This window comes from Cynoglossus semilaevis, chromosome 8 (genome assembly GCF_000523025.1).
Source record: "Cynoglossus semilaevis isolate Cse_v1.0 chromosome 8, Cse_v1.0, whole genome shotgun sequence".
NCBI lineage: Eukaryota > Metazoa > Chordata > Actinopteri > Pleuronectiformes > Cynoglossidae > Cynoglossus > Cynoglossus semilaevis.
Window position 1 is genome coordinate 14,614,176 of NC_024314.1, and position 27,433 is coordinate 14,641,608.

At 45.2% G+C, this 27,433-nt stretch overlaps 6 protein-coding genes across 14 annotated transcripts in view; 5 read left to right on the forward strand and 1 right to left on the reverse strand.

Annotated features, from left to right (window-relative positions):
- Positions 1-6,148, forward strand: part of LOC103382229 (rac GTPase-activating protein 1) — a 19,466-nt gene extending 13,318 nt beyond the window's left edge. For all 4 annotated transcript variants that reach the window (XM_025057852.1, XM_025057857.1, XM_025057859.1 and 1 more), the window contains 2 exons: positions 5,306-5,451; positions 5,636-6,148. The gene's annotated coding sequence lies outside the window, so the exon portion shown is untranslated. The remainder of the gene's footprint in view (positions 1-5,305; positions 5,452-5,635) is intronic.
- LOC107988876 (signaling mucin MSB2-like) lies at positions 7-4,552 on the forward strand. Its single transcript, XM_017034458.1, has 2 exons — positions 7-1,856; positions 1,962-4,552. The coding sequence occupies exons 1-2, from the start codon at positions 19-21 to the stop codon at positions 4,438-4,440; spliced, it is 4,317 nt and encodes a 1,438-aa protein (XP_016889947.1). The 5' UTR covers positions 7-18; the 3' UTR covers positions 4,441-4,552.
- A 351-nt stretch (positions 6,149-6,499) lies between the features above and the next one.
- LOC103382230 (receptor activity-modifying protein 1) lies at positions 6,500-8,814 on the reverse strand. The gene is made up of 5 exons (XM_008314948.2): positions 8,673-8,814; positions 8,353-8,436; positions 7,549-7,641; positions 7,102-7,252; positions 6,500-7,023 (listed from the first exon to the last, which is right to left on the reverse strand). Exons 1-5 carry the CDS (start codon positions 8,707-8,709, stop codon positions 6,777-6,779), a joined length of 612 nt encoding a protein of 203 aa, XP_008313170.1. The 5' UTR covers positions 8,710-8,814; the 3' UTR covers positions 6,500-6,776.
- A 2,170-nt stretch (positions 8,815-10,984) lies between these two features.
- ccr10 (chemokine (C-C motif) receptor 10) lies at positions 10,985-16,359 on the forward strand. 2 transcript variants are annotated; one of them, XM_025057870.1, is made up of 2 exons: positions 10,985-11,175; positions 14,837-16,359. In XM_025057870.1, the coding sequence occupies exons 1-2, from the start codon at positions 11,151-11,153 to the stop codon at positions 15,979-15,981; spliced, it is 1,170 nt and encodes a 389-aa protein (XP_024913638.1). In that variant the 5' UTR covers positions 10,985-11,150; the 3' UTR covers positions 15,982-16,359. The 2 variants fall into 2 exon arrangements, with proteins under 2 accessions (XP_024913638.1, XP_024913637.1); XM_025057869.1 differs by having other exon boundaries at positions 11,029-11,175; positions 13,794-16,359.
- Positions 16,360-16,521: 162 nt separating this feature from the next.
- On the forward strand, positions 16,522-23,633 carry bms1 (BMS1 ribosome biogenesis factor). Of its 5 annotated transcripts, none has more exons than XM_025057866.1 (24): positions 16,523-16,653; positions 16,993-17,181; positions 17,250-17,440; positions 17,542-17,621; positions 17,714-17,902; positions 18,149-18,291; positions 18,386-18,507; positions 18,836-19,032; positions 19,107-19,249; positions 19,393-19,534; positions 19,568-19,901; positions 20,104-20,205; positions 20,289-20,446; positions 20,528-20,609; positions 20,707-20,786; positions 20,933-21,115; positions 21,186-21,374; positions 21,750-21,930; positions 22,014-22,072; positions 22,163-22,285; positions 22,393-22,540; positions 22,678-22,853; positions 22,939-23,100; positions 23,308-23,633. In XM_025057866.1, exons 2-24 carry the CDS (start codon positions 17,009-17,011, stop codon positions 23,533-23,535), a joined length of 3,585 nt encoding a protein of 1,194 aa, XP_024913634.1. In that variant the 5' UTR covers positions 16,523-16,653; positions 16,993-17,008; the 3' UTR covers positions 23,536-23,633. The 5 variants fall into 5 exon arrangements, with proteins under 5 accessions (XP_008313164.1, XP_024913634.1, XP_024913635.1 ...); XM_025057867.1 differs by having other exon boundaries at positions 19,393-19,523; positions 19,557-19,901; XM_025057868.1 differs by having other exon boundaries at positions 19,393-19,516; positions 19,550-19,901.
- A 370-nt stretch (positions 23,634-24,003) lies between these two features.
- ush1gb (Usher syndrome 1Gb (autosomal recessive)) lies at positions 24,004-27,314 on the forward strand. The gene is made up of 3 exons (XM_008314943.3): positions 24,004-24,341; positions 25,187-25,640; positions 25,809-27,314. Exons 1-3 carry the CDS (start codon positions 24,178-24,180, stop codon positions 26,625-26,627), a joined length of 1,437 nt encoding a protein of 478 aa, XP_008313165.1. The 5' UTR covers positions 24,004-24,177; the 3' UTR covers positions 26,628-27,314.
- The last annotated feature ends 119 nt before the right edge of the window (positions 27,315-27,433 follow it).

Sequence of the window (27,433 nt, forward strand, 5' to 3'; positions counted from 1 at the left end):
GCACAAGATGAGGTCATAATGTCCATCCCTGAGAAGGTACAGAGCGGCCCTGATGACTTTGAGGAGACCAGTAGTATTTCTCCGGGTTTTCTAGAGGATGCCAGAGATTTTGAAGAACTTGAGGGAAGATCGTCCTCCAGCTGTGCTACAACTTCACATATTGTACTTGGTGCTCCAACTGCACAAGATGAAGCAGTATGGTCAACAGCTGAGATGGGGGCGAGCTGCCCTGAGGATTCTGAGGAGACCTGTGATATATCTTCAGATTTTAGAGGTGTTGAAGAAGCCCCTTCTTCCAGCCTTTCAACAAGTTTATATTCAGTACCTGATGCCCATTCATCTCAAGATGAGTTGCTCATGTCCACCACTGAAGCTTCAGAGAGCTGTGCAGAGAGCTTCAAAGAGACCTTCAGTATTTCTCCAGGTTTGTCAGAGGATGTCAGAGATTTTAAGGAAAGATCATCTTCAAGTCTTTGTATCAGTTTACAATCTATGAGTGTAGCTCTAGGTGTCGACAATGACGCAGGCGTCAGCCCAGCTGGACAGGAGGACATTCAAAGTTACGATACTGATGAAGATGTGGTCGAAACAACCGATCTTGCGGTCACTGAGAGTTTCTCTGCAGATTCTGTTGCAAGTTCAAGTATCTCAACATCTTTGACAGAAGTGCTAAGTTTAATGCCAGTTTCCGACAGGGCATTAACACACATTGTTCAGCGTACAACAAGGGATGTCAGTGACATGATGCAGATGGTCCACCAGTGGGACTCAGAGGACTATGACACGTCCAATGATGGGGAGGAAAGAACATTTAGTCCAGTCACAATACAGAAGGTGGATGACTACCTGGATAGCTTTTTTGCAAGACGTGTAGAGTATGCTGAACAGCAATATGTTGGGGTGTCAGAAGACCAGGACACTGGAGCAGTAAAACAGGCTGAAGTGACAACATCAACAGATGAAATAGTTGGAACTCTTGAAAATTTACTGCCGGCTATGCTGGATGTGGTACAGAGTGTTTCGCCTCAAATAAAGATGGAACCAGTGGTGCTACTCTCAACACATGGTCCTGAAACACCAGTTGTTTCCGACGATATTTCTGAGTTTGAGGACAAAGTACCTTCCAGCGAATCCACTAGTTCAGTTACTCCTTTGCCAGATGGAGCTTTTTCACGCTCTGTCAAAGAATTCACAGTTCCTGGGAGAAGACCACCGTCCACCAGCTCAGACGACAGCAGGAGACTGACGTCTTCAGGGGGGTTTGAGAAGCTGTCTGTTACATCTCTATCACTTTCAGAGGGAAAATCCTCCACTGACTCTACCAGATCAGAGGAGAGCAAGATAACGGGTTCTCCAATGTCAACCACACCTACAGCGGAACCGACAGTGGCAACTGCTCTCGGCTCTGTTGACATAGGGCTGACAGACATAGTTGAGAAGACAAAGAAGGATGTGAATAATATGATGCAGATGGTCCATCACTGGAGCTTAGAAGAACATGCAATATCTGAGGATAAGGAGAATGGAAGTATGCTCGGTCCATTTGCCACACAGAAAGTTGATGAGTATTTAGATCAATTCTTTTCAAGTCGAACAACAATTGAAGAAGAGCAGCTCACAAAGACCGGAGAAGCTAAAGAGGACCCTGTTCATAGAGAACAAGGAGAGGAGGGTGAAGAGGAGAGAGCGTCCACCTCCTCCGCCTCGCCTCCCACTGCACAAATAGTCCAAGCTTTAACCAACTTCCTTCCGCTAATGTTAAATGTGGTTCAAAGTGCCGCCCTCAAGGAGGTGGAAATGTCCAATCTTGGGCTGCAGGACATTGGCTCTGAACCTCCTCAGGACAGAGACACTGTTTCTTCTCCGGTGTCAGATCACAGTTTGGATATTGAAGGGCTTCCTGCTGGAGTTGATAGGTTTTCTATCAGTCCTCCAGCACACGAGGTCAGGTCACAGACGGGAAGGACGGCACCTTACCGTGTACGTTTCATGCAAGGAGTGCATGATGAGGAAACATCCACTGACGGGGTAACTGATGTTCCTCTACCAAACATCACAGGAAAGGGTTCCTTTGTGGCCAGCAGCATCTCACCAGCGGCATCAGAGGACATGTCAGACACACCACTGTCTTCCAGCTACTCTACAGACTCCCAGGAAACTATGAAACGAGTTTCCCCTGCCCCCCCCTCCATCAGCCCTGACAGTGGGGGGGCTGTCAGTGGGACTCTGGACATCGGTAAAGTATCTCCACGTTTGACTGAGGACGCTGCACCACTGGTGGTGGAGTATGTCACCAGTATCTCGCCAGAAGACATCGACTCAAGACCGTCCTCCAGCTTCCAAATATATGTAAGGCCAACAGGCTACAGCCCACCTGGACTGACCGCAGCTCAGGTGGATGGAGCTAAAGCAGGAACAACTGACAGTCGGCCCGAGACGGTGGGGTTCTGTGACGTCTCTTCTGTTGCATCAGATTACTCCCCAAGATCGTCCACTCAGTCCACCTTATCGTGGTCCAGCAGGACAACACCGTCCCCCGTTTATTCAGAGTCCTTTACTAAAACTGAGGATGTCACGTTAACACCTGAGGTCGATGGAACCACCCCGCAGATGGAGGAAACATTGAGCTACGAGGCCAGTGTCTCTTCAGCTGGGGTAGGGGACAAGACAGATGATGATGTATGTGAGAGCAGACTTTCCTCAAGCTCATCCCTCACTGCCCTCTCTGCAGCAGCGCTGACAGAGGACCTCCAGAGAGCTTCTGTGGAGCAGCTCTACAGCACGTCTCCAGCTGGGTCAATGGATCAGAGAAGTGATCAGGGGGCAAGACTGCTGTCCACGCCCTCAACCGGATCGAGGGACAGCAGACTGCCTTCCACAATGTCACCTTCACCCACCACTGCAGCAGTAACACCTGACGTTTATGGCAGTTTTAAATACCTCCACAGTATGTCTCCTGCCATCTCAGAAAGTGGTGGACATGAGGACGTTTCTGACACTAGAACGTCCTCCAGCTATTCTCTAGATGAAGGGTCCTTTGAGGTCCCGAAGAGGACCACCAGTTCCTGTCAATCTCCTCAGACCAGACCATTGTCCTGCCATGTTACCAGTTCACAGGAGAGCAGGAAGCTCACGTCTTCTGTTTCATCTCAAATTGACAACAATTTTATGATCTTTGCTCAGACTTTGTTGGATGGCTTTATGGTAGCTGATCCGGACATTAAATTGCCCCCTCCAGATGTGGCAGATATTTGCCCTGAGCTGTTTTCAGATGCCTTCATGGGCAGAGATGGCCAAGCACTGGACGAACGACCAGCCTTGTCAGTGACCTCTTCATCCATGTCAGAAAAAGATAAAGAAGTCAAACTGTCATCCAAGCACTCAAGTGTATCACAGACCAAGGGAGGTGCGATTCCCGACGATACTGCACCAGCTGCACCAGCTGAGATAACTGGTCAAACCTTCCCCCGTATCGTTCCTAAATCATCCCCGGAGTCCACCGTATGTCTGACTCCAGCTGTAATGGAGGCCTCCTTGTGCAGTTTTTCCCAAGTGGTCTTAAATGGGCTTCTGAAAGCCTTTGCTGACACTGACTTGGAGATGTTGAGCCCTGAGACAGTGGTCGCAGATAGTTGTTCTCAAACCATCAAAAGGATTATGACACAAATAAGTATGGACAAGAGCATGCTGACGGCGAATAAGAAATTCAAGGAAGAGACGGTGTTTGTTTTTCCAAGGGAGGCGTTGAAACATCAAGCCCCCAGCAGATATAAGAAGAAGAAGAAGAAGAAGAAACGATCTGTGTTGAAAAGGTTTTTGGGTCTGTTCAGAAGTCAGCGGGTCTGTTGTCCATCACAGGGAAAGGTCAAACGTTCTTCTCCAGCTTCTTCAGTGAAATCCTTAAAAAGGGAACGCCAATTTCCCCCAAAAGATGAACCTCAAACGTCACGGCAAGATAAAAAGAAGTCAAGATGGAAAAGGTTCATGTATGCATGGCAAAGGAAAAAGGTCCATCCACTTACCCAGGACGACTCCAAAAAGTACAGACATGACAACCAGAAGGACCCGGTCACCACCGATCAGCCGCCGAGCCCCAAAGATCAGACTGAGAAGCCGCAGCAGAAGAAATCAGCCTGGAAGAGGATTTTTAGATGGAAACGGAGGAACAGGGTGCATCCAGTTCAAAGAAAAGAAAAGATTCCAAAACAGGACTCCCACGCTCCTCCGGGGGGCGCCTCTGCCAAAAGACGCACGTTGTTCCCTGAAGACAAAACTCAGAAGGTGCCAGAAAAGAAAAGATCTGTGTGGAGACGTTTTTTTGGTCTCAGGCAGAGGAACAAAGTTTATCCACTTCAAAAACAAAAGGACAGAACCAGCACCAAACAAAGTCCTTGTCTGGAGTTGATTTATGGTCGATGCTGCCCTCCCTCAGACACCTGACCTTGACCTCTTGTCATTCAACCTATCCAATACAGAAGCCAAGCCCACCATGAGTCAGGTGATTTGCTGGCAGACAGTGGGTCTACAGCAGTTCATTATGACATGGGGGGGGGGGACTCTGATGAACCTGGCCAAAAATTTAATTTTTGTATGAAGTGTTCAAGCACCATTTGGACTAACCCTGAATAGTAACTAGTAGCATTAGTAATAATATTGAATAGTCCATGGATATCGGACATATTTAAAATAAGATTATATTTCTGTCCATCCATTCATCTTCGTCAACTTATCCATTACCGTGCTGCGGGGGCAGCAGTCTCCATGACTGCCACCCAAATCACACTGCACTGCACCAGCCCCTCGTGAACCTTCCTGCTGGTGGTGAGTCCACTGGAAGGCACCAACCGCCCTAACTGGGATTTGATCTTGCCCAGGAGGTGAACCCTGGGGTTCCACACCGATGACAGAGTCAGTGCCTCTGGGCCAGAGCGCCACTCCAGTTCAGTCCTTACATGGGATTCACACGTTTTATCTTCCAATAATTCACTGTTAAATGTTTTACCACCGTGTTGGGAACCATAAGGTCAGCTCAACCTGCAGCTTCACTGCCACCTAGGGGCAAAACAGTCGACCTTCCTACTGAAACCTCTACCCTTTATCACTTGTTGGGTGTGTGTGTAAGCAACTAAGGATATATCTGTCACAATAGCACCACCCAGTGGACCACTGAGCTTTTCTCACAGTGTTTTGGTTTTGTGTCACAGGATCAGGAACTTTATGTTGAGGGAACTGTTTGCACTTCATGCGAGCCAAGAAATCGGCAAACTTTTCTCAAACCCACGTTTGGTCCTTGTTTGACTTGTAGACAACAGATGGACTTCCTTTGGGGTTTTGAAATCAGCAGTAGATTCTTCAGCTTCCCATCGAATTGACTGTGGTTTAGTTCCTGGTCCATGCAAGTGAAACGGGCATTTCAGACACTGCTGCTTTAACATCACCAAATAAGAAGAGGTAAAAATATTTATTTTTTACCCCTTCATCATATTTTAAATAAAAATGTATACAACAAACTCTTCTTCAATTGTCCTTATTAAATAACAAGTGGGCTTCCATTGAAAACAGGATGAAAGTCCACGTGCGACCTCTGCTGGTGTCCTGTGGTAATAACCCACCTGCCTGTGCTCCCTTTTGTCAGACAATGGCTAATTTCCGGTTTCCCAGCACCTGTGACGTTGGCTCACCCCCGGTACGGCTCACCACCACACCATGGACGGTCACATCAACGAGACACTGTACTGTGTACTGTACTGGGTACTGTGTACTGTACTGTGTACTGTAAGGTACATGTCCGTTGTCCATTGGTTCTAGACTCCTTAACATTTTGACAAATTCTCAGTCCTGTTTAGAGGAAAATTCACGTTTGTTCTTGTAACTACACGCTGATATTTTGATGTAAATGTAATCAATTTTCTTTCAAACTTGATTTAGAATGTTTAAGTATTTACCATCAGTCGTAAATGGCCGTATTGTTAAGGGGAAATTGTCGTACACAGCTCAGGGCAAACTGCTTCAATCACGAAGCATCAAGAACGGTGTATATCAGACTATGACAACGTTTGACCAGCAGAGCGCGCTCCTCAATATTTACGTCCTTCTGACATGTTCCGTGGCGTGTTGATTGGCTGTAGAGAGTCACGTGAACGATGAGTGACGAGTACAGTGCATTGGCTGTAGAGAGTCACGTGAACGATTGACGAGTGACGAGTACAGTGTGACTGTCAGAAGTACTTCAAATATGATACATATACTGATAGAAGTACTTCATAGTTTAATACAAATACTGTCAGAAGTACTTTACATATAATACAAATACTGAGAGGAGTACTTTAAATTTAGTACAATTACTTTTGCAAATACTTCATAGTATCTCACAGTATAATATGTCGTTTTTGGCCATTTCTTGACATCAAATATATGTTAAGTTTAAAAAAAAAAAGATTTTTAGTACAAGTTATTCATCTTTGGTGAACATTTAAAAAAATAAACTCTCATTCCTGTATTTTTTCACCAAAGGTTATAGTATTTGTGATGGTATTCTATTTATTTCACCCATTTCTAAAAAGATGTTACTGTTTATTTAAAAGTATCAAGATACACGTTGGCCAAAAATGTTGTTGTCGTGGCAACTCTATTACCAGCGTTAATTCCAGATTAATGAAATTATAATTCCAGATGAGCCCAGAAGTCTGAATGGCATAAGTGTAACTGACCTTTGACCTTAAACAGTGGTTAAAACTAACACACACAACTGACTGGGCTGCATGTCGGCTCTTAGGTCACTCTTGGACTTTACTTTTCCAGACCACCAGATAGACCAGGACCGGGATGAGGCTGACTGGAATGAGGGTCAGTACCATGACCACCCACCCAGGGGCGTCCTCCGGAGCCAAGTCCTTTTTGGTGCAGTTCTGGAAGTAGAGAGAGTGGATGTGGATGAAGAAGTCCTGAGTGCCGGCGTTCGGGTAGAAGCACCTCAGGTGGGACGACACCATCTCCACACAGATGGACAGGCTGCTGTAGGCTCTGAGACAGATAACAATAAGAAGATAAGAACAAATCAAACTATTAACAACAGCTGCATCAACTCTCAGGCTGTCGTACTTGCTGATGCTCTCCAGGTGGCACCACTTGTCAGGTCCCAGCTGCATCATCTGCAAGTAGAATTCTGTTTCACAAAACTCCTGGCTGTAGTTCAACAGCTGCTGCCGTGCACATGGTTTGTGAGGTGAGTTGTCCTGATCCAGGAACATTTCTGCAGCGTGGACACATGAGAGTGGACCACGTCAGCAGAGATGGACAACACCAGAGAAGAAGAAGAAGAAGAAGAAGAAGAAGGAGGAGGAGGTTTGGGCTGCAGGGGCACCTGTATTCTACTTCTGACCACTGTGTGGCACTGTGACACTGCGACTATTGTGAGAACGTGAGGTCATGTGAGGAAAACAAACGCTGCTGCCAGTAAAGTAAAAATGCTAGAGGAAGGAAAGGCTGGAGGAGATGAAGAACCTTCCAGAACAAGAACAACAGCATCGGAGGGACGAGGATCCTGACCTTCATCTTCTGTGATCACGGACGTTTCGTTGTCCTGCAGCTCCTTCTCCAGCTGAATCTTCTCATCTCCAGAGAAACCAGACGTGGTGTTTGCTGCGGTAAAGAAAAAAACACCATGAAACTCCTTCCTCCTCCTCCTCCTCATCTTCACCTGGAGCCAGGTGACAGCCTGCTCCTGGTCTCCACTCCTGGTCTCCACTCCTTCTTCTTCTCTTTCTCTCACTGATTGGTCTCCACACTCCTGGTCTCCACTCCTGGTCTCCACTCCTGGTCTCCACTCCTGGTCTCCACTCCTGGTCTCCACTCCTGGTCTCCACTCCTTCTTCTTCTCTTTCTCTCACTGATCAGAACTGACTTTTTCAAACAGTTTTCTAAATTTGAACACTAAATTGTTTATATTTTAATGAAGACATAACTTTTCTGATCACGACAGTGAAAACATTACATTTGAAAAATAACATCAAAATACATTTTTTGTTGATATACTATGTTGTTTAATTAACTTTCAATAATCAAATATATATATATATAAACATATAACAACACCACATTAAATATATTAAATACAACATATTACTTGGATTAAGATTTTTTTTTAATTAATTACTAAACAAAGTACAAATGAATCATTTAATAATATCATTTCAATTCATTTTATTTTCCACGTCAAAGTTAGTTCTATGTTCTGTCAAACCGCGGTGGAACCGAAGAGGAAACGCTTGAATCAGAAGTGAGTGACTGATGAATGAGGAATCAAATGACATATATTTGTCTGTCAACACTGACACGATCAAAGGTCCTCACCGTCTGGAGATAAAACCTCGGTTTGATTTCTCGTTAGCGACGTTTCTTCCTCTGTGGTGTTTGTTTGTTGCGATTCCTTCAAACCTGTAAACATTTATAAAACAACAACAGTGACAGATCTCTACAGTGACTTCAGAGACCAGTGAACACTTGTTTATTCTAACTTTTTTTCTTCTTCTTCATTGTTCATTTTTGAGTGCGTGAACAACGGATGCTGCAGGAAACCAACGCAAGGAAAAACAGGAAATTCCCAAAGAGAGAGAAAAACATCATCGACGTAGAGTGACATAAAAAAAACTAGAAGTGAAAAATCAACTCACCTGAGATGAGAAGTGAGAGGATCAGGTAGGAGATCATGGTGGTGAGATCTGAGAGCTGAGCTGGAGGTCAGGGGACTGAGACACTGAGGTGGACGGAGGGGGAGGGGGGGTGGGGGGTCAGCCTCCTGTGCCTGTGTGTGAGGGGAGGTGCCTTAGAGAAAGAAAAATCAAATTACTTCATGAAACCTTTTTTAAAAATGCATTAAAGTTCCTTGGTACTTGACAGAAGTGACAAAAACAGTGCTGTACAGATGTATCCTGAAAAGACCTGGACTTCGTTCTAAGTTTTCTCCAGATCTTGCAGACGTTTCTGTTCTCTGCACAAAAGTTCTAACCTTAGAATTTAACTCTTGATTTCTGACTTATCACTTTCTCAGTCTGACTGGATTCTTAATGATGACGTTTCTCAGAATCTCAGAATCCACAGAACGTTGTTCCGTGTCTTACAAAGTTTTTTCCCCAAGAATTCACATTTCCAAGGAAAACTCTGCAGGAACTCCCAACCTCGTCATCCTCAGAACACTCTCCCTGGAGAGAAGATTTGTTTTTTATCAAGATTCAACATTTTATTTTAGATTTGGTCAGAGTTCCTCTGTGAAGTTCTGAGAACTGTTGGATCAGAACTTTTTCGTGGGGGAGGACGTTCCGTTCTTCAGCCGACAGACGTGATGGTGGAGGAAACGCTGCACTTCCTCTCAGATCCACCGACCAACCCAGAGATAAAGTTCCATGCCGGCCACTTCCTGCTCCTCCCAGGAAACTCCTGCTGGAGACTTCCTGTTCTGTGTGGAATCAGGAAACGGACTGAGGTTCAGAGATACCAGCGTTGACAGAGAACCGTTAGAGAGTGGCCAGAACTGATCCGACGATTGTGGAGTCGTCTTTGTTTCTGTCGCTGTGGTTATTAAGTTATCTCTGAAAAATCTGGAAAAAAAACAGTCGAGTTCCGAGACCAGGATTTGATTTAAATGGAAATGTACATTTAACTAACTAACTCACTAACTAACTCACTAACTAACTCACTAACAGTGAAGTCAGTGTTCGTGGTCACATGACTTCCCCTCAACATTTGTTCATTATAAAAATAATATAAAAAAAATCAAAATTCCAAACTCTCTCTTTTTTTAGGCTTTTATTCAAACTGATTACTAAACTGTTTAAAATTGGATTTAAAATGTAAAAAAAAAATCCAATAATGATTCAATTATTGTTGCTTTGAGATGATTTTTGACTAAACAACAGATGAAATATTTCTCCACCTTGTGTTGCTAACAGATGTTTTATTGTCAAAATATTTATTGTTTATTATTGTGAAAAATAATGTTTCAAGAGTTTGTGACAAAAAAAGCTGAGACAGTGGAGTGGAATGTTTTTCAGGTGAACTTCAGATGAAGTCAGCTCAGATGGGCGTCGTCCACGTCCTGGTCATGACTGTTGGACCTGAACCACACACACACACACACACAGGGTCAGGGGAGGTCACAGGTGAAGAGAAAGCCACAAACCACCGTCAGTCGTTTCAGCATCAGTGAAGCTGAGAACCAGCAGCAGGTTCTCATGATGCTGACGCTGTGGTTTGGAGCTCCTCGCCCTGAGCTGGTGCAAAAGAAGGTCAAACACACACACACACCAACACACACACTGTGCCACCAGAACCACAGACGTGGCAACAGCTGGTATGTGACGGTGGTGGTCCAAAATCTGGTTTAGGAACCCAAAAGGTGGCAGAACACTGGAAGAGTGGCTGGTTCTCCTGCAGGTTCTCCCACAGGCCGTGGTCACAGACGTGACTGGAGACCAGGTCAGTGTTCACGCTGAACTGACCAGAGGTGTGAATGAGAGTGTGAACTGAAGAAATCTCACGGTTCTTCTTGTCGATTGTTGCAAATGTTTTTCAGGAATAGACGTTTCTCCTGACCTTCCAGGTGCTCTGGTGTTCCTCAGATTCCTCTGGAGGAGATGTCCACATCTACTGCGTCACCCAGAGCTGCTTCTTCATCCAGGTGCTCGTCTTCTACTGCAGCCTTCAGTTTCTCTTGATCTCTTTTGTCACTTCCTCAGACTTCCATCAGGTCCTGGTCCATCAGGTCCTGGTCCATCAGGTCCAGTCTGAGAGAGTCTCACAACATCCCTGCTGATGACCTCAGGTCTCCAACCCTCACCTCAGCGTCAGGTGACAAAATATATTTATATTTATGTTCTGTTTTTTAACGTTGATCGACTTTTGTTCAGGGAGAAAAACACGGTCTGTGAGAAAAACTAGCAGAAACAAAAAGAAGAACCAGAGACACCAGCACATGGTGTGTGTGCGTGTGTGTGTGTGTGCGTGTGTGTGTACCAGTGCCACACTGTCAGAAAGATGTGATGAAAAAAACAAGATAAAAAACACAGAGGTCACAGTGAGGTCACAGTGAGGGTGTTTTTAAAAAGACAGATTCTCAGGTTCGTCTTCAGAGACGCAGACAGAGACGCTGGGACATGACCATCATCACCAACAGAACAGGTGAGGATGACTGCACACACACACACACACATACTGTATATTTATTATATATACAGTATATTTATATATTTTTGTCCTTAGAATAGTTCTTCATTAACAGACTTCATGTCTTTTTCTCAAATTTTCCTCTTTTGTTTTTTTCTTCTTCAATGAAAAAGTTTTTTTTTTGTGCATTTAAAAAGTTTGGTTTTGACACCTTGAAAACCTTGAATGGTTTGGTTTGGGTTTTGTTTGTTTTCCCTGAATCTTAAATCTTGAACATCAGTGTTTTCTGTTGGAAAGTTTTTCTTTACTTTTCATTTCTTTTTTACTAATGTTGTGAATTTGACCTGTTTTTTCAAACATGTGCGTTGAACTGTGACTTTTAGTCAAATCTGTGCTCCGGTGATTGAGCGTGCGTTGACGACTCGTTGACGACTCGTTGGCGGCTGCTGCTGTTCACGGTGATGAAAGCGTTGTCACGTCTCTCAGCTGCTTCTGCTTCTGCAGAAGGAAGTGAGGGCGAGTGATGAGGCATGTGAGGGGTTCATGATCCAGATGCTCGTGGTTTCCCTCGAGTCTCTCACACACTCACACAAAAAGACACACATGTACACACAGGCACACACCCACACACTGGTTTTTGCACCACACGCATTGTCTATCTTTATCATCATCATTTTTAATGTATAAGATTATATGATGACGATGATGTTATTACCTGTACATTGTCCACTACAAATCCTTATCCATGACCTACTGCTAATGTAGCGCTAACTCTAACCTTTAATCCAAAGTAAATGTTAAACCTCAAAACACCCTCTCACCTGAAAAAAGGACAAAATGTCCCCACGGTTACAATATTTAATAATAATTAATAAAAAAGTCCCCACAAATATAGCTATACCAGGAGTGCACACACTCGTGAATATGACATTTGAAAGGACGGGGTTAGTCTGAACCTGATGTGCAGGACGTCGTATTCTGTTTCCTCTGAAATACTGCAGACGGGAACTGGAGTCAAAAAAACATCGAAATCCATAAATTCCTCATTTAGTCACAAGTTCAAGATAAAAAAACAGACATTTCAAAAAACCTGTCTGATTTAACGGGACTGTTTATAAATATTCAATATATTAACTGTCAACAACAAACAAAAGGAATAAAAACTTCACTCTACGCCGACGACAAACACATGGAGTCTATTAATTTCTTTAACCAAATATTTTAATTACTGACCATTTGTAGTGATTCTGGAAGTACCACACGGTTTTATTATATATACAGTATATATTTGTATATACAGTACATAAATAAATAAATATGAATATTCACATCCAGTTCTCGATGTTGTGGGAAACTGTGAAACTGAAATGACTGAAGTTGTCAAAGTGAGAGGTGTGAACACACACACACACGTATCTGTCTGTCACCTTCACACGGAATCTTTAAATTAAGAAATTTAACCAAAAATATTTTTTCTGTAACTAAAGGATTCAAAACGTTTTCACTTTATCATCATTTAGGAATAAAAAAGAATTGTCTTACTACATTTGATCATATGCCGATGATGATGTTATTTACTGTAATGATTGTTTATGAAAATGCATTGAAATATGACACATATATTGATGTTCTCTGTTTGACAAAAGTTTCCTGAAAATACTGGCGTAAAAACCTGTCACTTCAAAGGCTCACGCTTCGCAAACCTCGGAAAGTTGCGTTGACGAACTTCACTTATTCTAAAAAAAATATATACATAAATACAAAATGTGGGAAATTAATTTGGCAATTTTCTAATTACAATTTATAAAAGGCTAAATTTAATTTAATCAATCATTTGGAATTTTTTTTTTTTTGCAAATGATGAGAAAAATTTAAATGAAACAATTTCATTTGAAATAAATCGAAAGAAAAATGTAAGTATTTTATATGTTTAATTTCCAAATATGTTTCCAAAATGTCAAAATAACTTTAACAAAATGATGGAGCAGAAAAACTCGGTTTCAAAATTTAATTTCCATTTTTAAATATGACTAGTTGAGTATATAAAAATAAAAAATATATCATTTTCAATTTTAACAATGAATGATATTTTAAAATGTTAAAACCGATTTAAAAGTTTAAAGATTTGTGTCTCAAAAGTTATGGCTTTTAATTTGTGTAACAAAAATGCATAATAAAAAGTATTAAAAAACGTTTTTCAAATTAAATTTAAAGAACAGAAATAAGAAATAAAACATTTAGATTAACATTAATGTGACATTGTGTAATATGATATATTGATGATATATATTTTATTGAAATAAAATATAAATCATCTCTTTTGGCGCTCACTCACATTACCTCAAAGTGAAGCGAGCTAACGCCGTAAACCTCCGACACGAGACGACACGGTCAGTCGGACTGATGACAGACTGACAGTACAGACCGGTCTCTGAGTCTCCAACAGCTCTGACCAGTTAATCACCATATCTCTGTCCAGTGCAGAGCTGTGTGACCTCTGACCTTTGATCACATTTATATTGGACCCCTTAAAAATGAAGGGTGTTCAAATCAAACGTCACTTTTTTAACTAAACCTGTTCAGAACACTGAGAGGACGGGTTCTGATCTAGAACCATCTTATTGTCCTGATAGAACATCAGAGGAAGTGTGATGGAAACACCAGTGGAGCAGAGAGCAGACCTGAACATGGAGGAGATGGAGGTCTTTGTCTTACCTTCAGAAGAGTCTTCTCCACCCACTGTGTTCGGTGAAGGCACCACGGACACTGAACCTGTCACAGGCTGACAACAGTCACGCTGTGATTGTGATAACATTCTCATAACGATGTTGGCACGCGACGCTGACTGATCTGTGGACCTTCACCTGCCCACGGTTTCCCCCTGTGCCAACGACCTGATGCCACTGAGGCACCGCGCAGCAGCAAAATGAGTCATAGGAGACGCTGATGATTCAGACTGAGCTGCTGCTGCTGCTGCTGCTGCTGCTGCTGCTGCTGCTGCTGCCACCATTGCAACTGTGTTGTTCTCCTTCTCCAGTTTCTGACGACTGGTCTACAGCGGGGTGTTTGCTCCAGACTCATCACCAACATCTCTGTGTCAACAGTTGTTTTGCACTATAGAAATTTTTTTTTTCCAAATGTCACGGTGGCTATCCTGCAGCTAACAGCTAAATATTGGTTAGCATTTAACTAAGCTGGCTGCTCTGTAACAATTGTTTTTTTCCTAATTATTTGTATTACAAGTTTCTTAAGACAGTCGGCCTGGGAACGCACTCTGAGCTCTGCACTGCCATCTAGTGGATGAATTGCTCAACAACCATGGCCAATATAAGGCATGTCTTAGATTGTTTGTCAGTCATTCTGACTGTAACTTTTTGTAACTTCATTTTTTTTCTTCTTCTTCACAGACAATAAAGACTGTTGTTTTTATTTGTTGTTAATTTAATGGACCTCGTTCTCTGATGGTCTGAAGGAACACAGAGGCCTCGACCTGCTGTCCAGAGGAACAATGTTCTGTCTCATTTCCCTGGAGTCATTTCATGTCCCCCCCCGCCCCATATATATATATATATAAAAAATGAGTTGTTGAAGCATTTGTTTAAACAGTTCTTTTCACATTTTGACCTCCAGTTCTGAATGAGACGTGTTTGGGTCCTGATCTTGTTTGTCTCATCAGGGATGGACTATTCATACGATGAAGGTTCCGACTCACTCAACTACTCGCTGTGGAACCTGAGCAACAACACAGATTACGATTACGACAACACGTCTCGGGATTGGTGCGAGGCAGGCGAGCACGAGTTCACCATCAAAACCTTCAAGACCTGCGTCTTCTGCCTCGTCTTCCTGTTGGGCATGGTCGGGAACTGCCTGGTGATTGCCACCTTCGCTCGGTACCGCCGCCTGCAGCTCCGCTCCATGACGGACATCTTCCTGTTCCACTTGGCGCTGGCTGACCTCCTCCTGCTCTTCACGCTGCCCGTACAGGTCGTGGATACTTACCTGGGTTGGATCTTCTCTGTCGCCCTCTGCAAGGTCACCAGGGCCGGCTACGCCGTCAACACGTACAGTGGACTGCTGCTGCTCGCCTGCATCAGCATCGACCGCTACATGGTGGTGGCCCGAGCGCAGGTCATGCTAAAATTCAGGCATCAGATTCTAACAGGAGGTAAGATGGCTGCCGTAGGTGTTTGGGTGATGGCTGTTCTCCTGAGTCTCCCTGAAATCCTCTTCTCAGGGGTCGCAGAACTGACCACTGAAGAAACTCAGAACTTTTACTGTGGAACGCTGAAAAGCACGCAGGTCAAAATGGTCGCCAACGGCGTCATCATTGCTGTCATCTGTTTGTCGTTGACAGTGATGGTGACGTGCTACACATTGATTGCAAAAGTGTTGTATGAAGGAAAGGCCCAGCAACGGCGGAAGGGTTGGCAGCGACAGCGCACTCTGAAGCTGATGGTGGCGCTGGTGCTGGTGTTCGTATCATTCCAGCTCCCATACGCCGTGGTTCTGTCACGTAAGATGGCTGGCCAGTTTTGTGGGCTGCTGGTAGAGTACGTGACCTGTACTTTGGCGTACGCCCGTTGTTGCCTCAATCCAATCCTTTACGCTCTGGTGGGCGTGCGCTTCAGAGCCGACGTCTTCAGGTTTATGCATGATTTGGGTTGTCTGTGCAACATCCAACAGGCGACAGGCTCCGCCTCCATGTCGCCGTCTTCACCTGCTCTAACGGGTCTGTGTTCTCCAACAAACCACGAACGTAGCTATTCCAGCAACGAGGTCGACGTACCCACTATTTTCATGTTTCCAGGACCAAAATAAGAAAAAATAAATAAATTATATACAGTATATATATGTATATATATACACACACACACACATATATATATATATACATATATACAGTATATGTATATATCTTAGCATCTTAGCCTAGTTCTGTCTAGTTTTGGTTTTGAAACTAACCCTGTTTTGTGGATAACTTAAATATTTATGTGATAAATAAATATTTAAGTCAAAGTGTATCATTATTTTCAGAACTTTTGCATTCAACTTTTTATAACATTTTTTTAAAAGGTCAATTTTTATATTTTAACTTTTTTTGCTATTTATTTCCTATTTTTTGTCACTTTTAAGCATTCTTCTTGTTCCTGGCTAATAAATATTCAAATACTTCTGGGAACCTTCTTACTGTGTGTGTTGTAAGAATTTAAAGAGAAATTTAAGGTTCGCTTTTCGTAAATGTCTTTCTATTTTATACATAAAATATGTCAAGTGTCCGATGTTCTACATTAATGTATTGTAATATGTTTTAATTTTTAAATAAAGTATTGAAATGAAAAAGTGTTCCTCTGCGGAACCGTTTCTTCGTCCCTGTTTCCGCCCGTAACTCGTGCGTCGACACTACACTTCCGTACACTTCCGGGCCGGAGGTTACGTTCCACACGTATATAGTTGAAAACAGTGGCTGCTGCTGCTGCTTTCTATCTGCAGGTAAATTAATTCTTTCGATTTTTAAAAATGTATTTTAAAATCTATTAAATTCTTTAAATTTTAAATTCAAACTCGACGACGAACGCTTTATTTGTAGCTTTAATGTTAATATAGATTCGCTGACTGTTGGAAAACTGGCTTTTTGTCGAATAGTTCTAGAACTCATGGTCATTAAAAGAACATGTAGTTGTTGTTTTGTCTGTGAGTTCGACCGACATTTTCAGCAGAAAACACAGGTTTGTGGACAACTGGGTCCTGAGAAAACTTCGGTTAGATTTAGTTTCGTGACGTCCCTGCTCTCCTGTGGTTCTGTTTGGCTGCTGCCGTCCTGCGTTTCAGAGCAGCGGTGGACAAGATGGACGGGAAGGTGAAGGAGCAGAAGAAGCACCAGAAGAAACACAGCGGTCCGAAAGCAGAGAAGAAGAAGCTGAAGAATCAGGGAGCGTCCACCGAGGATGACGAACGCAAACGTAACCCCAAAGCCTTCGCAGTCCAGTCTGCGGTCCGGATGGCCAAAACCTTCCACAGGTCAGTGACACACGTTTTATCACCATGGTGTCCACGAAGAACGGGTGTCAAACTTAGGTCTCCTGCAGGGCCCAGGACATAAAGACCAAAAAACATCACATCCCTTTGGTGGACCGGACGCCTCTGGAGCCGCCGCCTGTCGTCATTGTGGTTGTCGGACCTCCAAAAGTTGGAAAGAGCACCTTGATCCGCTGCCTGATCAAGAACTTCACAAGACAGAAGCTGGGGGACATCTGTGGACCGGTGACCATTGTCTCTGGTGAATTGGTTCTCATGGTTTAGAACAGATCAGAACATCAGAACATGTTCAGTCAGATTAGATGATATCGCTGAGTAAAAACCTGTTGTTTTTGTCTTCAGGAAAGAAACGTCGTCTGACTTTTGTGGAGTGCAGCAATGACATCAACACCATGATTGACCTGGCAAAAGTGGCCGACCTGGTACTGTTTTATTGGAGAACTGTTTTAATCGCATCATAGAATTTTAAGGTTTTTATAAAATGTTAAAGGTTGTGATTTTTTTTTTCCTTCAGGTGTTGATGTTGATCGATGCTAGCTTTGGTTTTGAGATGGAGACGTTTGAGTTCCTCAACATCTGTCAGGTCCATGGTTTTCCTCGTATCATGGGCGTTCTGACCCATCTGGACTCCTTCAAGAACAACAAGACCCTGAGGAAGACCAAGAAGAACCTCAAACACCGCTTCTGGACTGAAGTGTACCAGGTAACAGTAGAACCTGGGCCAACAATAACGACAGCTGTAACTGAAATGGAAGCTTGACATGAAATAATTGACAACAGCTAAACATTGCTTTGCTAACATTTTTTAACCAGAAAGCCTTGAAATAAGCTAGAGGTTAGCCAAACATTTGTGTTATATTGTAAGCTGAAATGTTCTGGTCTACACATCCAATAATGTGTCCCATGCTGTGGTCCAGTGTCTCTAACCTCCGTGTCGTGTCTCTGTCAGGGGGCCAAACTGTTCTACCTCTCTGGGATGGTCTACGGTGAGTACCAGACTCAGGAGGTGAAGAACCTGGGTCGCTTCATCTCCGTTATGAAGTTCCGTCCTCTGGTGTGGCAGACGTCTCACCCCTACGTCCTGGTTGACCGGTCTGTCTCTCGCTGCTCCTTCCAAACTTCAGTGTCAGGTTCTGGTTCCAGGTGGTTTTTGTCTCTAACTCTGCTGTTCTGCTCCTGGATCCAGAATGGAGGACCTGACTGACCCGGAGAAAGTAAGGACCGAGCCGAAGTGTGACAGGACCGTGTCTTTGTATGGCTACCTGAGAGGGACATACCTGAAGAACAAAGGCCAGATCCACATCCCAGGTACAGAAACAACTGCAGCGCCCCCTGTTGTTCCAACCAGCCATTCATGGCTGAAAATATTTAAGTTCGCATAAAAGCTAGTTACAAATACACTCTAGAATTAGCCTGTTAACTTAAACTGGTAAAAATTAGCAGTCACATAAATAATGTTAATCTAGAGAATAGTAACAGTGAAGCAGAAAGGAGCCAAAGGTTAGCTCAGAGATGGCTAATGTTTAGCCTTTGGAGCTAAGATTAGCAAAGATTATTTTACCACCAATAAAGTCTGCTCTATGTCTATATTGATTTAAAAAAAAAAAACTACTCTTTTATAACCTGATGCATTCAGGTGTCGGAGACTTCCAGGTGTCAGAGGTCAACTTCCTGCCTGACCCCTGTCCTCTTCCTGACGCTCAGAAAAAGAGAGCGCTGAACGAAAAGGAGCGACTGCTCTACGCCCCCATGGCTGGAGTGGGCGGAGTCGTCTACGACAAAGACGCCGTCTACATCGACCTGCCGGCCAATCACGTCCAACTGCAGCAGCAGGTGGGTGGGTGTCGGTTTGGGTGTGGTTGTGGGTGTGGGTTCTGTGGCGATAACCTGCTCTGGTTCTGTTCCAGGACCAAGTCCGTCCCACCACAGAACTGGTCCAGTCTCTGATGGACACACACGCTGCTCTGGACGTAAAGATGGCTGCCAGTAAAGTCTCTCTGTTCAGTCACTCTGCTCAACTGGACCAGGAGGAGATGGAGCAGGAGACCAGGTAAGAACACGACCCTGACTCTGAGCCCACCTTTCTGTCCCTGTGTCCACTGTCCTGTCTCTTCTCTGAAGCTGAATCCAGGGACAGACACAAACGTCAGTATGAAGTTGTTGAAAGTAAAAATGTTTCTGTCCTCCTGTCAGAGACGGAGACGGTCCTCAGGAGGAGAGGGTCTGGGACGCACACACTCAGAGGGAGAGGAGGAAGGTGGTCTTCTCAGACAAAGACCAGGAGGACGAGGAGGAGGGAGAAGACAGTGAAGAAGAGGAGGAAGGCAGTGAAGAGGTGGAAGAAGAAGAGGAGGAAGGCAGTGAAGAGGAGGAAGACAGTGAAGAGGAGGAAGAGGAGGAAGAGGAGGATGACCAGGTGTCGTCTTTTCTTAAAGAAGCCCGGGCCAAATCTGACGCTGGTCCAACACCAGCAAAGAAACAGAGACTGGAGGGGGGAAGAGGAGGGACAGAGGGGGTTGAGGAGGTGCCGGCGTTTGCTGACAGTGAGGACGATCTGGAGATGAGTGACGAGGAGGAGGAAACGGGGAGAGGAGGAGACTCTGGACACTGTTCTGAGGAAGAGGAGGAGAGTGAGGAAGATGGTGAGGAAGAAGGAGCTGCCGAGGAGGAGCCAGTGGAGAGTGAGGAGGAGGAGGAACAGGGTAAGATATTTAAACTTTTGAAGTTTACATTTTTCAATTTCATGCAGCCAGATGAAGCTAAAGCTAAGTTAAGGTTAGCCAAAGAGATTAGCAAACACATAATCCAAATGGTAGAAGCTAAGCTAACATTCGTACAGCTGGTTTTCACTGCAGTCAGGATCCTTGACCCTTGACCCTGTCTCTGACTGTCTTTCTTGGTCAGGAGCTCTGAGGTGGAAGGAGGACCTGCAGGAGAAAGCAGCCGCTGCGTTTCTGCGTCAACAGGAAGCTGCTCCAAACCTCAGGAAGCTGGTGTACGGTTCAGGTAAGACCTTCACACTCTGTAGCAGTGGTTCTCAATCTCTGGTACCACCAGTGGCTGTTCCTAATTCTCTGGCCTCTATTCAGTCGGAGAAGGCACCGGAACGTCGCAGGAGGAACAGGAGGAGGAGCTGGGAGGTCTGTTCAAAGTCAGCCGACCTCAGAAGAGTAGGAAAGTGACGTCCGACTCTCTGGATTGTTCACACTTCAGACCTGACTCCTCTCACGACTGGGACCAGGAGGAGGTGCTGCAGCGCAGACACGCCCACTGTACCATGGACCAGACGCTGAAATCGACGCTGACGCCGCTGTGTTTGTTTCCACAGATGTTGAATTCCATCAGAGACTGCTTTGTGACGGGGAAGTGGGAGGAGGCTCAAGATGCGGCCACCCTGCTGAAGGAGGACGGTGAGAGAAGCAAACACAGACCACAGGAATGACAGGAAGTCAGAAAACTGTTGCTGTGAGAGGAAAAGAAAGACGCTCTGTGTTGTTGTCATTTCAGAGGATCTGTACGGAGACTTTGAGGATTTGGAAACTGGAGAAACCCATACGGGTCAAACCCAAGATCAGGACCAGGCTCAGGTGTCCACCAACCCTCTGTTAGCATGTTAGCTAGTGAAGCCGTAGACACGTGTGAAGCTAAAAAGAAGCTAATGGAGACACACTAACCACTGGTCTGGCACCTCCTTGAGCTAACATTTAATGTGGCTGTACGTCGCCCCCTGCAGGACACTGATGAGGAGGAAGATGAGGCTGAGGAGACCGTGGTGCGGGTGGACGATGACGAGCGTCAGAAGAACAAACGTCTGGAGAAGAAACGTCGACTGAAAGAGCGCTTTGACGCAGAGTACGACGACAAGGACGCCACGTACTTCGACGACCTGAAGGAGGAGATGCAGAAACAGGCCGAGGTAAGAACCGATCTCTTCCATGTCACTCTTTAACCACGCGGCCCAAACATTAACGTCGGTTCTGCTTCAGTTGAACCGGACAGAGTTCGAGGACGTGGACGATGAGACCAGGGTCCAGTACGAAGGGTTTCGTCCAGGGATGTACGTGCGGCTAGAAATCTCCTCTCTGCCCTGTGAGTTCGTCACCAACTTTGACCCTCACTATCCCATCATCCTCGGCGGTCTGGGTTCCAGTGAAGGAAACGTCGGCTACCTGCAGGTACCTGCCTTCTGATTAGCCTAGCATACAGCTAAATGTCAGGAAAATGACTAAAGGTTATTGAAAAAGTCTAAGTTATTATAGTTGACAAACTGTAAGAGACATCAGATAGTCCTGACCAGGGGTCATAAAAATGTGGTCTGTGTCCCTGCTATAGTACGTACAGGCAGATCTGTGAGTTTCTTCTTTTATTGACTAGAAGTTTTAAAGACCTTTTTTATTATGGACATGTTTTTTGTTCCATCTCCACATCAGTGGTGGATTCTTGTTTTGGAGAACATCAAAGACACCTGGACTAGCCTACAATGACCAGAGACTGGTTTAATGTTTCTGCAAAGATCTCAACGCTAACGTTTCCTGTGACTGTTGTCGTAGCTGCGGCTGAAGAAACACCGCTGGTACAGTCGCATCCTGAAAACCAGAGACCCTCTGATCCTGTCTCTGGGCTGGAGGAGGTTCCAGACCGTCCCTCTGTACCACATCCAGGACCACAACGGACGACACCGTCTGCTCAAGTACACGCCTCAGCACATGCACTGTGGCGCCTCCATCTGGGGTGAGTTACTATTACACCTAAAACATCGTGTTGATGTTCAGTCAGAGATCAATGGTCATTTCTGTCACCTGGTCTGATCCTAGGACCAATCACACCTCAGGGAACAGGATTCCTGGCTCTGCAGTCGGTCTCTGGAATCAAAGTGAGTCTCGCTGGCCTTCAGTTCAGAAGCAGCAGAAATCAAGGTCACCCTCAGGTCAGTCGCTGCAATAACTCTGTTTCCTGTTTCCAGGCCAACTTCCGCATCGCAGCCACTGGTGTGATCCTGGACCTGGACAAGTCTGTGACCGTGGTGAAGAAGCTGAAACTCATCGGTTACCCGTACAAGATCTTCAAGAACACCTGCTTCATCAAGGTGGAGACCCTGAGCCGTCCTCTGTGGACCAATCCCCATAGAGAACATGATTTGAGTTCACAGTTAAAAGATGTTAATCATGAATTTGTTACTCTGGATGTTTTCAGGGCATGTTCAACACCGTGCTGGAGGTGGCCAAATTTGAAGGCGCTGCAATAAGAACTGTGTCGGGTGTCCGCGGTCAGATCAAGAAGGCCCTGTCGACACCAGCAGGATCGTACAGAGCCACGTTTGAGGACAGGCTGCTGATGAGCGGTGAGTTCTCTGAGACTGTTGACATATATTCACTGATTCTATAGATATGTTTATATAATTACCACATTATTGTTGTTCTGATGTTTAAAGTAGAAACACACCCAGTCTGATGTGTGTGTGTGTGTGTGTGTGTCCAGACATTGTGTTCCTCAGGTCCTGGTACCCAGTGACCATCCCTCAGCTCTACAACCCTGTCACCTCACTACTGCTCCCTGCTGGTGAGAAAGACACCTGGTCTGGGATGAGGACTCTGGGCCAGCTCAAACATGACCTGGGCGTCCGCAACAAACCAAACACTGACTCCCTGTACAAGGTAGGCCACGACCGGGCTGGTCTGGATCATGACCCTTTGGTCCAGTGGAGTTACAGTAACCTGTGGTTGTTTGTGTTGTTTTTAGCCTGTGGTTCGATCCCAGAGACGCTTCAACCGTCTTCACATCCCCAGAGAGCTGCAGAAGGCTCTGCCCTTCAAGAGCAAACCCAAACTCCAGCAGGCCAAAGGAAAGACGCCCAGAGACCTGCAGAGGGTGACGGTGATCAGAGAACCTCACGACAGGAAGGTAGGAAAACACCCTGAGGCTCAACCTGAGGCTCAACCTGAGGCTCAACCTGAGGCTCACCTGAGGGACGGTGATCAGAGAACCTCACGACAGGAAGGTAGGAAAACACCCTGAGGCTCAACCTGAGGCTCAACCTGAGGCTCTGGAAACAACACCAGAGCCTGATCACACCCATGATTCACACACTTTCTGGACTCTGTCCTATAGGTGGCAGCACTGCTCCACGCTCTGGCCACTGTGCACAACCAGAAGAGGAAGAAAGCATCGACGGCACAGCACAGCAAACACAAGGAGTTCCTGAAGGAGAAGGAGAAACAAGAGGAGGCCAAGCTGAAGAGGCAGAAGGAGGCCAAGAAGAAACTGTACAGAGTGATGGGACAGGAGGAGCAGAAGAAGAGCCGCTCCAGCCTGAAGGGGGCGCCGCAGGACGACTAAGCGCCAGACTGACCTCTGAACTGTGGATTTATTTTTTTGATGTTTGTTCTGAGTTGAATTTTTATTTTATGAAAAACAAAACATGATGAAAAATCTGAGAATGAGTTGATTCCTGACTGCAGCATCAGTCCACACTGACGTCACAGTGTGACTGAGCAGGGCTGACGTCACGGATGATGGTGAGAAACTCTAGAACACAACAGTTAAAGGTTTAAAATATTTTAGGTTTGGGTCTGGGACACAGGGTGGCGCTCCAACCTAATGGAGGTTGAAATAGTTAAAGATAAATTAATTGAAAAATAAACATGTATGACTGAAATATGAACACAGTGGTAGAAGAGGGCAGTAGAGTCACATGATTAACATTTGATTCTCATCACGTTATAAATGAGAAAAATTAGGAAAAGATGAAACTTCAGGAAAAATAAAACACGTGCAGTACCGTGATGATCCACCAGAGGGCCACATATATCCACATGGGCGTGGTCAGTGCGGTTGTAGCCCCGCCCTCAGTGTGTCTCCTAGCAGCAGTATCAAGAGTCTGGACTCCAGACAGTTCGAGTGAGACCCACCAGGAGTTCTCACTTCCACAACCGGGGCATGAAGACGGTCTCAGACTGACGTCGAGGCGGAACCGGAACCATGGAGGACCGGTTCCACCGGGCGGCCAGTGACGGGTTCCTCGGGGTGCTGAAGGAGGCCAACAGGAAGCAGCTGAACGCTCCTGATGAAGATGGGATGACACCGACTCTGTGGGCCGCCTACCACGGCCAGCTGGAGGCGCTGCGGCTCATCGTCAGCCGCGGGTGAGTCCCGAGCGGTTCTGGGAAGTTAGATTTTGGAGCTGACTGAGAAGCTTACGTTTTTTAATAATAAAATAAGTAATATATTTGGTGAGACCTGGAGCTGGGGTCTGGAGGGCCACTGGACCAAGACCAGGACTAGGACTAGGATGTGAGGAACAAGAACAGATTGTGGTTTGTCAAAGAGAAAATAATACAGTATGTGGGTCTGGGGGGTCTGAGGACCAGGATCTGGACGTGACAAATAATACCAGGGCTGAATTAGAACAGAAAAACAATATTTAGATCCAAAGGTCAATGCTCAACTAAATGTATATTTTATATTTAACATACATTTATTTTTGAACAATTGAGAGTCAGGAGTCAAAGTTTGTCTGGTTCTGGATCCGTTGTTGGATGAAAAATACAATTTAGACATTTTCATTTATTTATTTATACAATTATTTTAAACAGAACAGAACACAAAACTGGACTGAACATCTGGTCTGGTCTACTGCACACGAAGTTCATACATTTAAACTGCCTGATTATAGAAAGGTCACAGAGAGAGAGAGGGAGAGAGGGAGATAATAGAGAACTAATTTTCTTCATCCAAACCTCAGAGAAAAGTCGGTGTCTCAGTCGGGTGGTCACAGTGACCTTTCATCTGTCCTCCATGTCCATATTCAGTAAATGAATCTGTCACAGCAGCAGCAGAGACGACTGGTGCTAACTGTTAAACACTATCATTAACACAGTGACTGAACCAGAGGTGACGGCTCTGAGACCAGTCACAGTGAAAATCACTGATTTTCTCTATGGACTTTGGCAAAGGTTTTGCTAACATTTAGCCTACTCATGTTTTCCAGCGGCGACCCTGACAAATGTGACATTTGGGGGAACACGCCGCTCCACCTGGCGGCGGCTAACGGTCACCACAGTTGCTTGTCCTTCCTGGTGGCCTTTGGCGCCAACGTGTGGTGTCTGGACAACGACTACCACACACCACTGGACATGGCTGCCACCAAGGGTCACATGGCCTGTGTTCGCTACCTGGACTCCATCGCTGCCAAGCAGATAACGCTCAACCCCAAACTGGTGGGAAAACTGAAGGATCGGGCTTTTCGCGCTGCGGAGAGACGGATCAAAGAGTGCGCCAAACTTCAGAGGAAACACCGTGAACGCATGGAGAGGAAGTTCCTGAAGGAAACAGCGGCGCTGGACAACATGGACGCTGTTAGCTTCTCCAGCTACAACAGCGGCAGCACACTCAGTCGCAAGTTCAACACTATGACTGCCAACGCTAATGTTCCGTACTCACAGGTATGTTCAATTCAGCTAGCTTTTCACTTAGCCTCAGTGCTAATGTTCTTCACTCACACATCATCGTTAGTGTAATATTTAAGATTTCTGATTCAATCCAAAGATGCTAACTGAAGCTAAGCTAAACAGACAGACACTTGTGACTTCGTCCCTGTCTTTTCTTCTCAGGCCACACTTCACTCCACAGCCAAAGGAAAAGCGAAGATCCAGAAGAAGCTGGAGAAGAAGAAGCAGGTGGACGGAACCTTCAAGATCTACGAGGACGGGAGGAAAAGTGTGCGCTCGCTCTCTGGGCTGCAGCTGGGGAACGACGTCATGTTCCTGAAACAGGGAACTTACGCAAATCCCAGGGAGAAATCTCGCCTCAACATCCGCTACATGTTCCGTGAAGATGAAGACGACGCCGACACCGTCTCCCGTGCCATGAGTGACCCGGGTCTCCACGAGGCCGCGTACTCGGAGATCAGTGCCGACTCCGGCCGCGATTCCCTCTTCAACCGTCCAGGACTGGGCTCCATGGTGTTCCGGAGGAACTATCTGAGCGGGGGAATGTTTGGGATCGGGGTTCAGGATGAGGGAAGTGTGGCCGGAAGTGAACCGGTGGGTCGGGCCCCCAACGTTCGCCTCCGTGGACACCTGCCACCACCCTCCCCCAGCATCGATGGAGACAGTATTGGCAGCGCTCTGAGTCTTCAGGAGAGGAACCTGCAGGAACTTCCCTGGGAGGACACGGAAGTGGGTCTGGACCAGGACCTGGAGCCAGACAACAGTCCTCTGGAGACCTTCTTAGCCTCACAGGGCCTGAGCGAGTTCCTGATGATCTTCAGGAGGGAGAGGATCGACCTGAACGCCCTGCTGCTGTGTTCAGACCAGGACCTGTCCAGCATACACGTCCCGCTGGGACCCAGAAAGAAACTACTGGACGCCTGCAAGAGACGTTTGGACACTTTGGAGGAACCAGAGACCATAGAGGACACGGAGCTGTGAAGACCTCCACCTGTCCAGTCCACTCAGCAGAAATGGATTTTCTCTGGGAAAAATATTTGTGGCAAATTATTCTCCAAAGTTTCCTGTTTTTAGTTGAAACTATTTTTTTAAAGTTTGATTTTATTTTTACTACTTTCTGTTTGTTCCATGGAAAATGAAGGATTTCATCTCCAACTCCAGACGGTGTAATAATAATCTATAATAATTTCTAATCTAAGGGATTATGTCATAGTCAGTTTTAATCTTTAAAGATGTAGTTTTTTATATTTTTATTTTTTATTTAAATCTTAATCTCAGAAGTTCATCACTGAAGTCATAACTTTTTTAGAAATAATTATCCACGTGACCCCATCCACTAACTTAACAGAACCAACAGCCGGATGTGTTTTTCTGGCTGACCACCACCATCTTGTGGACATTTGTGATATAACAATAAAGGAAAATCAAGCATGGACGCATGGAAACCGGTCACACCGTTATTTATCTCAGTATTTATATAAGAAATAATGAAGGGAAGGGTCAGTGAAGGCATCACAGTAAATGAACCTGAACGTGTCCGACACACAGTAACAGTCTGAGCAGACTGTTGTTGTTGTTGTTGTTGGTGTTGTTGTCACTGTTGTCTCCAGGAATGTATTTTATGTAAGAGATAAAAAATGTGTTTTTGAATAAAAATGAATAAAACTACAAATGTTTTCTTTTATAAAATAAAAACGAATTATTGTCAGTGAATTGTACGTGTGTGGGGGCGGGAGGTCGGGGGGCAGGGGTCGGTTTAGTAGAGCTAAAAATTTGTAAATGAGGCA

Coding starts and splice junctions, on each gene's coding strand:
- LOC107988876 (XM_017034458.1), top strand. CDS start 19: ATGTCCATCCCTGAGAAGGTACAGAGCGGCCCTGATGACTTTGAGGAG. Junction 1,857..1,961: donor CCTCAGGACAGAGACACTGT/TTCTTCTCCGGT, acceptor GTCACAGACGGG/AAGGACGGCACCTTACCGTG.
- LOC103382230 (XM_008314948.2), bottom strand. CDS start 8,709: ATGATCTCCTACCTGATCCTCTCACTTCTCATCTCAG. Junction 8,437..8,672: donor CCTCTCACTTCTCATCTCAG/GTGAGTTGATTT, acceptor AAATGTTTACAG/GTTTGAAGGAATCGCAACAA. Junction 7,642..8,352: donor CGAGGTTTTATCTCCAGACG/GTGAGGACCTTT, acceptor TCTTTACCGCAG/CAAACACCACGTCTGGTTTC.
- ccr10 (XM_025057869.1), top strand. CDS start 14,797: ATGAGACGTGTTTGGGTCCTGATCTTGTTTGTCTCATCAGGGATGGAC.
- bms1 (XM_008314942.3), top strand. CDS start 17,009: ATGGACGGGAAGGTGAAGGAGCAGAAGAAGCACCAGAAGAAACACAGC. Junction 17,903..18,148: donor TCTGGACTGAAGTGTACCAG/GTAACAGTAGAA, acceptor TGTCTCTGTCAG/GGGGCCAAACTGTTCTACCT. Junction 21,931..22,013: donor CTGTGGCGCCTCCATCTGGG/GTGAGTTACTAT, acceptor GTCTGATCCTAG/GACCAATCACACCTCAGGGA.
- ush1gb (XM_008314943.3), top strand. CDS start 24,178: ATGGAGGACCGGTTCCACCGGGCGGCCAGTGACGGGTTCCTCGGGGTG. Junction 24,342..25,186: donor CGGCTCATCGTCAGCCGCGG/GTGAGTCCCGAG, acceptor CATGTTTTCCAG/CGGCGACCCTGACAAATGTG. Junction 25,641..25,808: donor CTAATGTTCCGTACTCACAG/GTATGTTCAATT, acceptor TTTTCTTCTCAG/GCCACACTTCACTCCACAGC.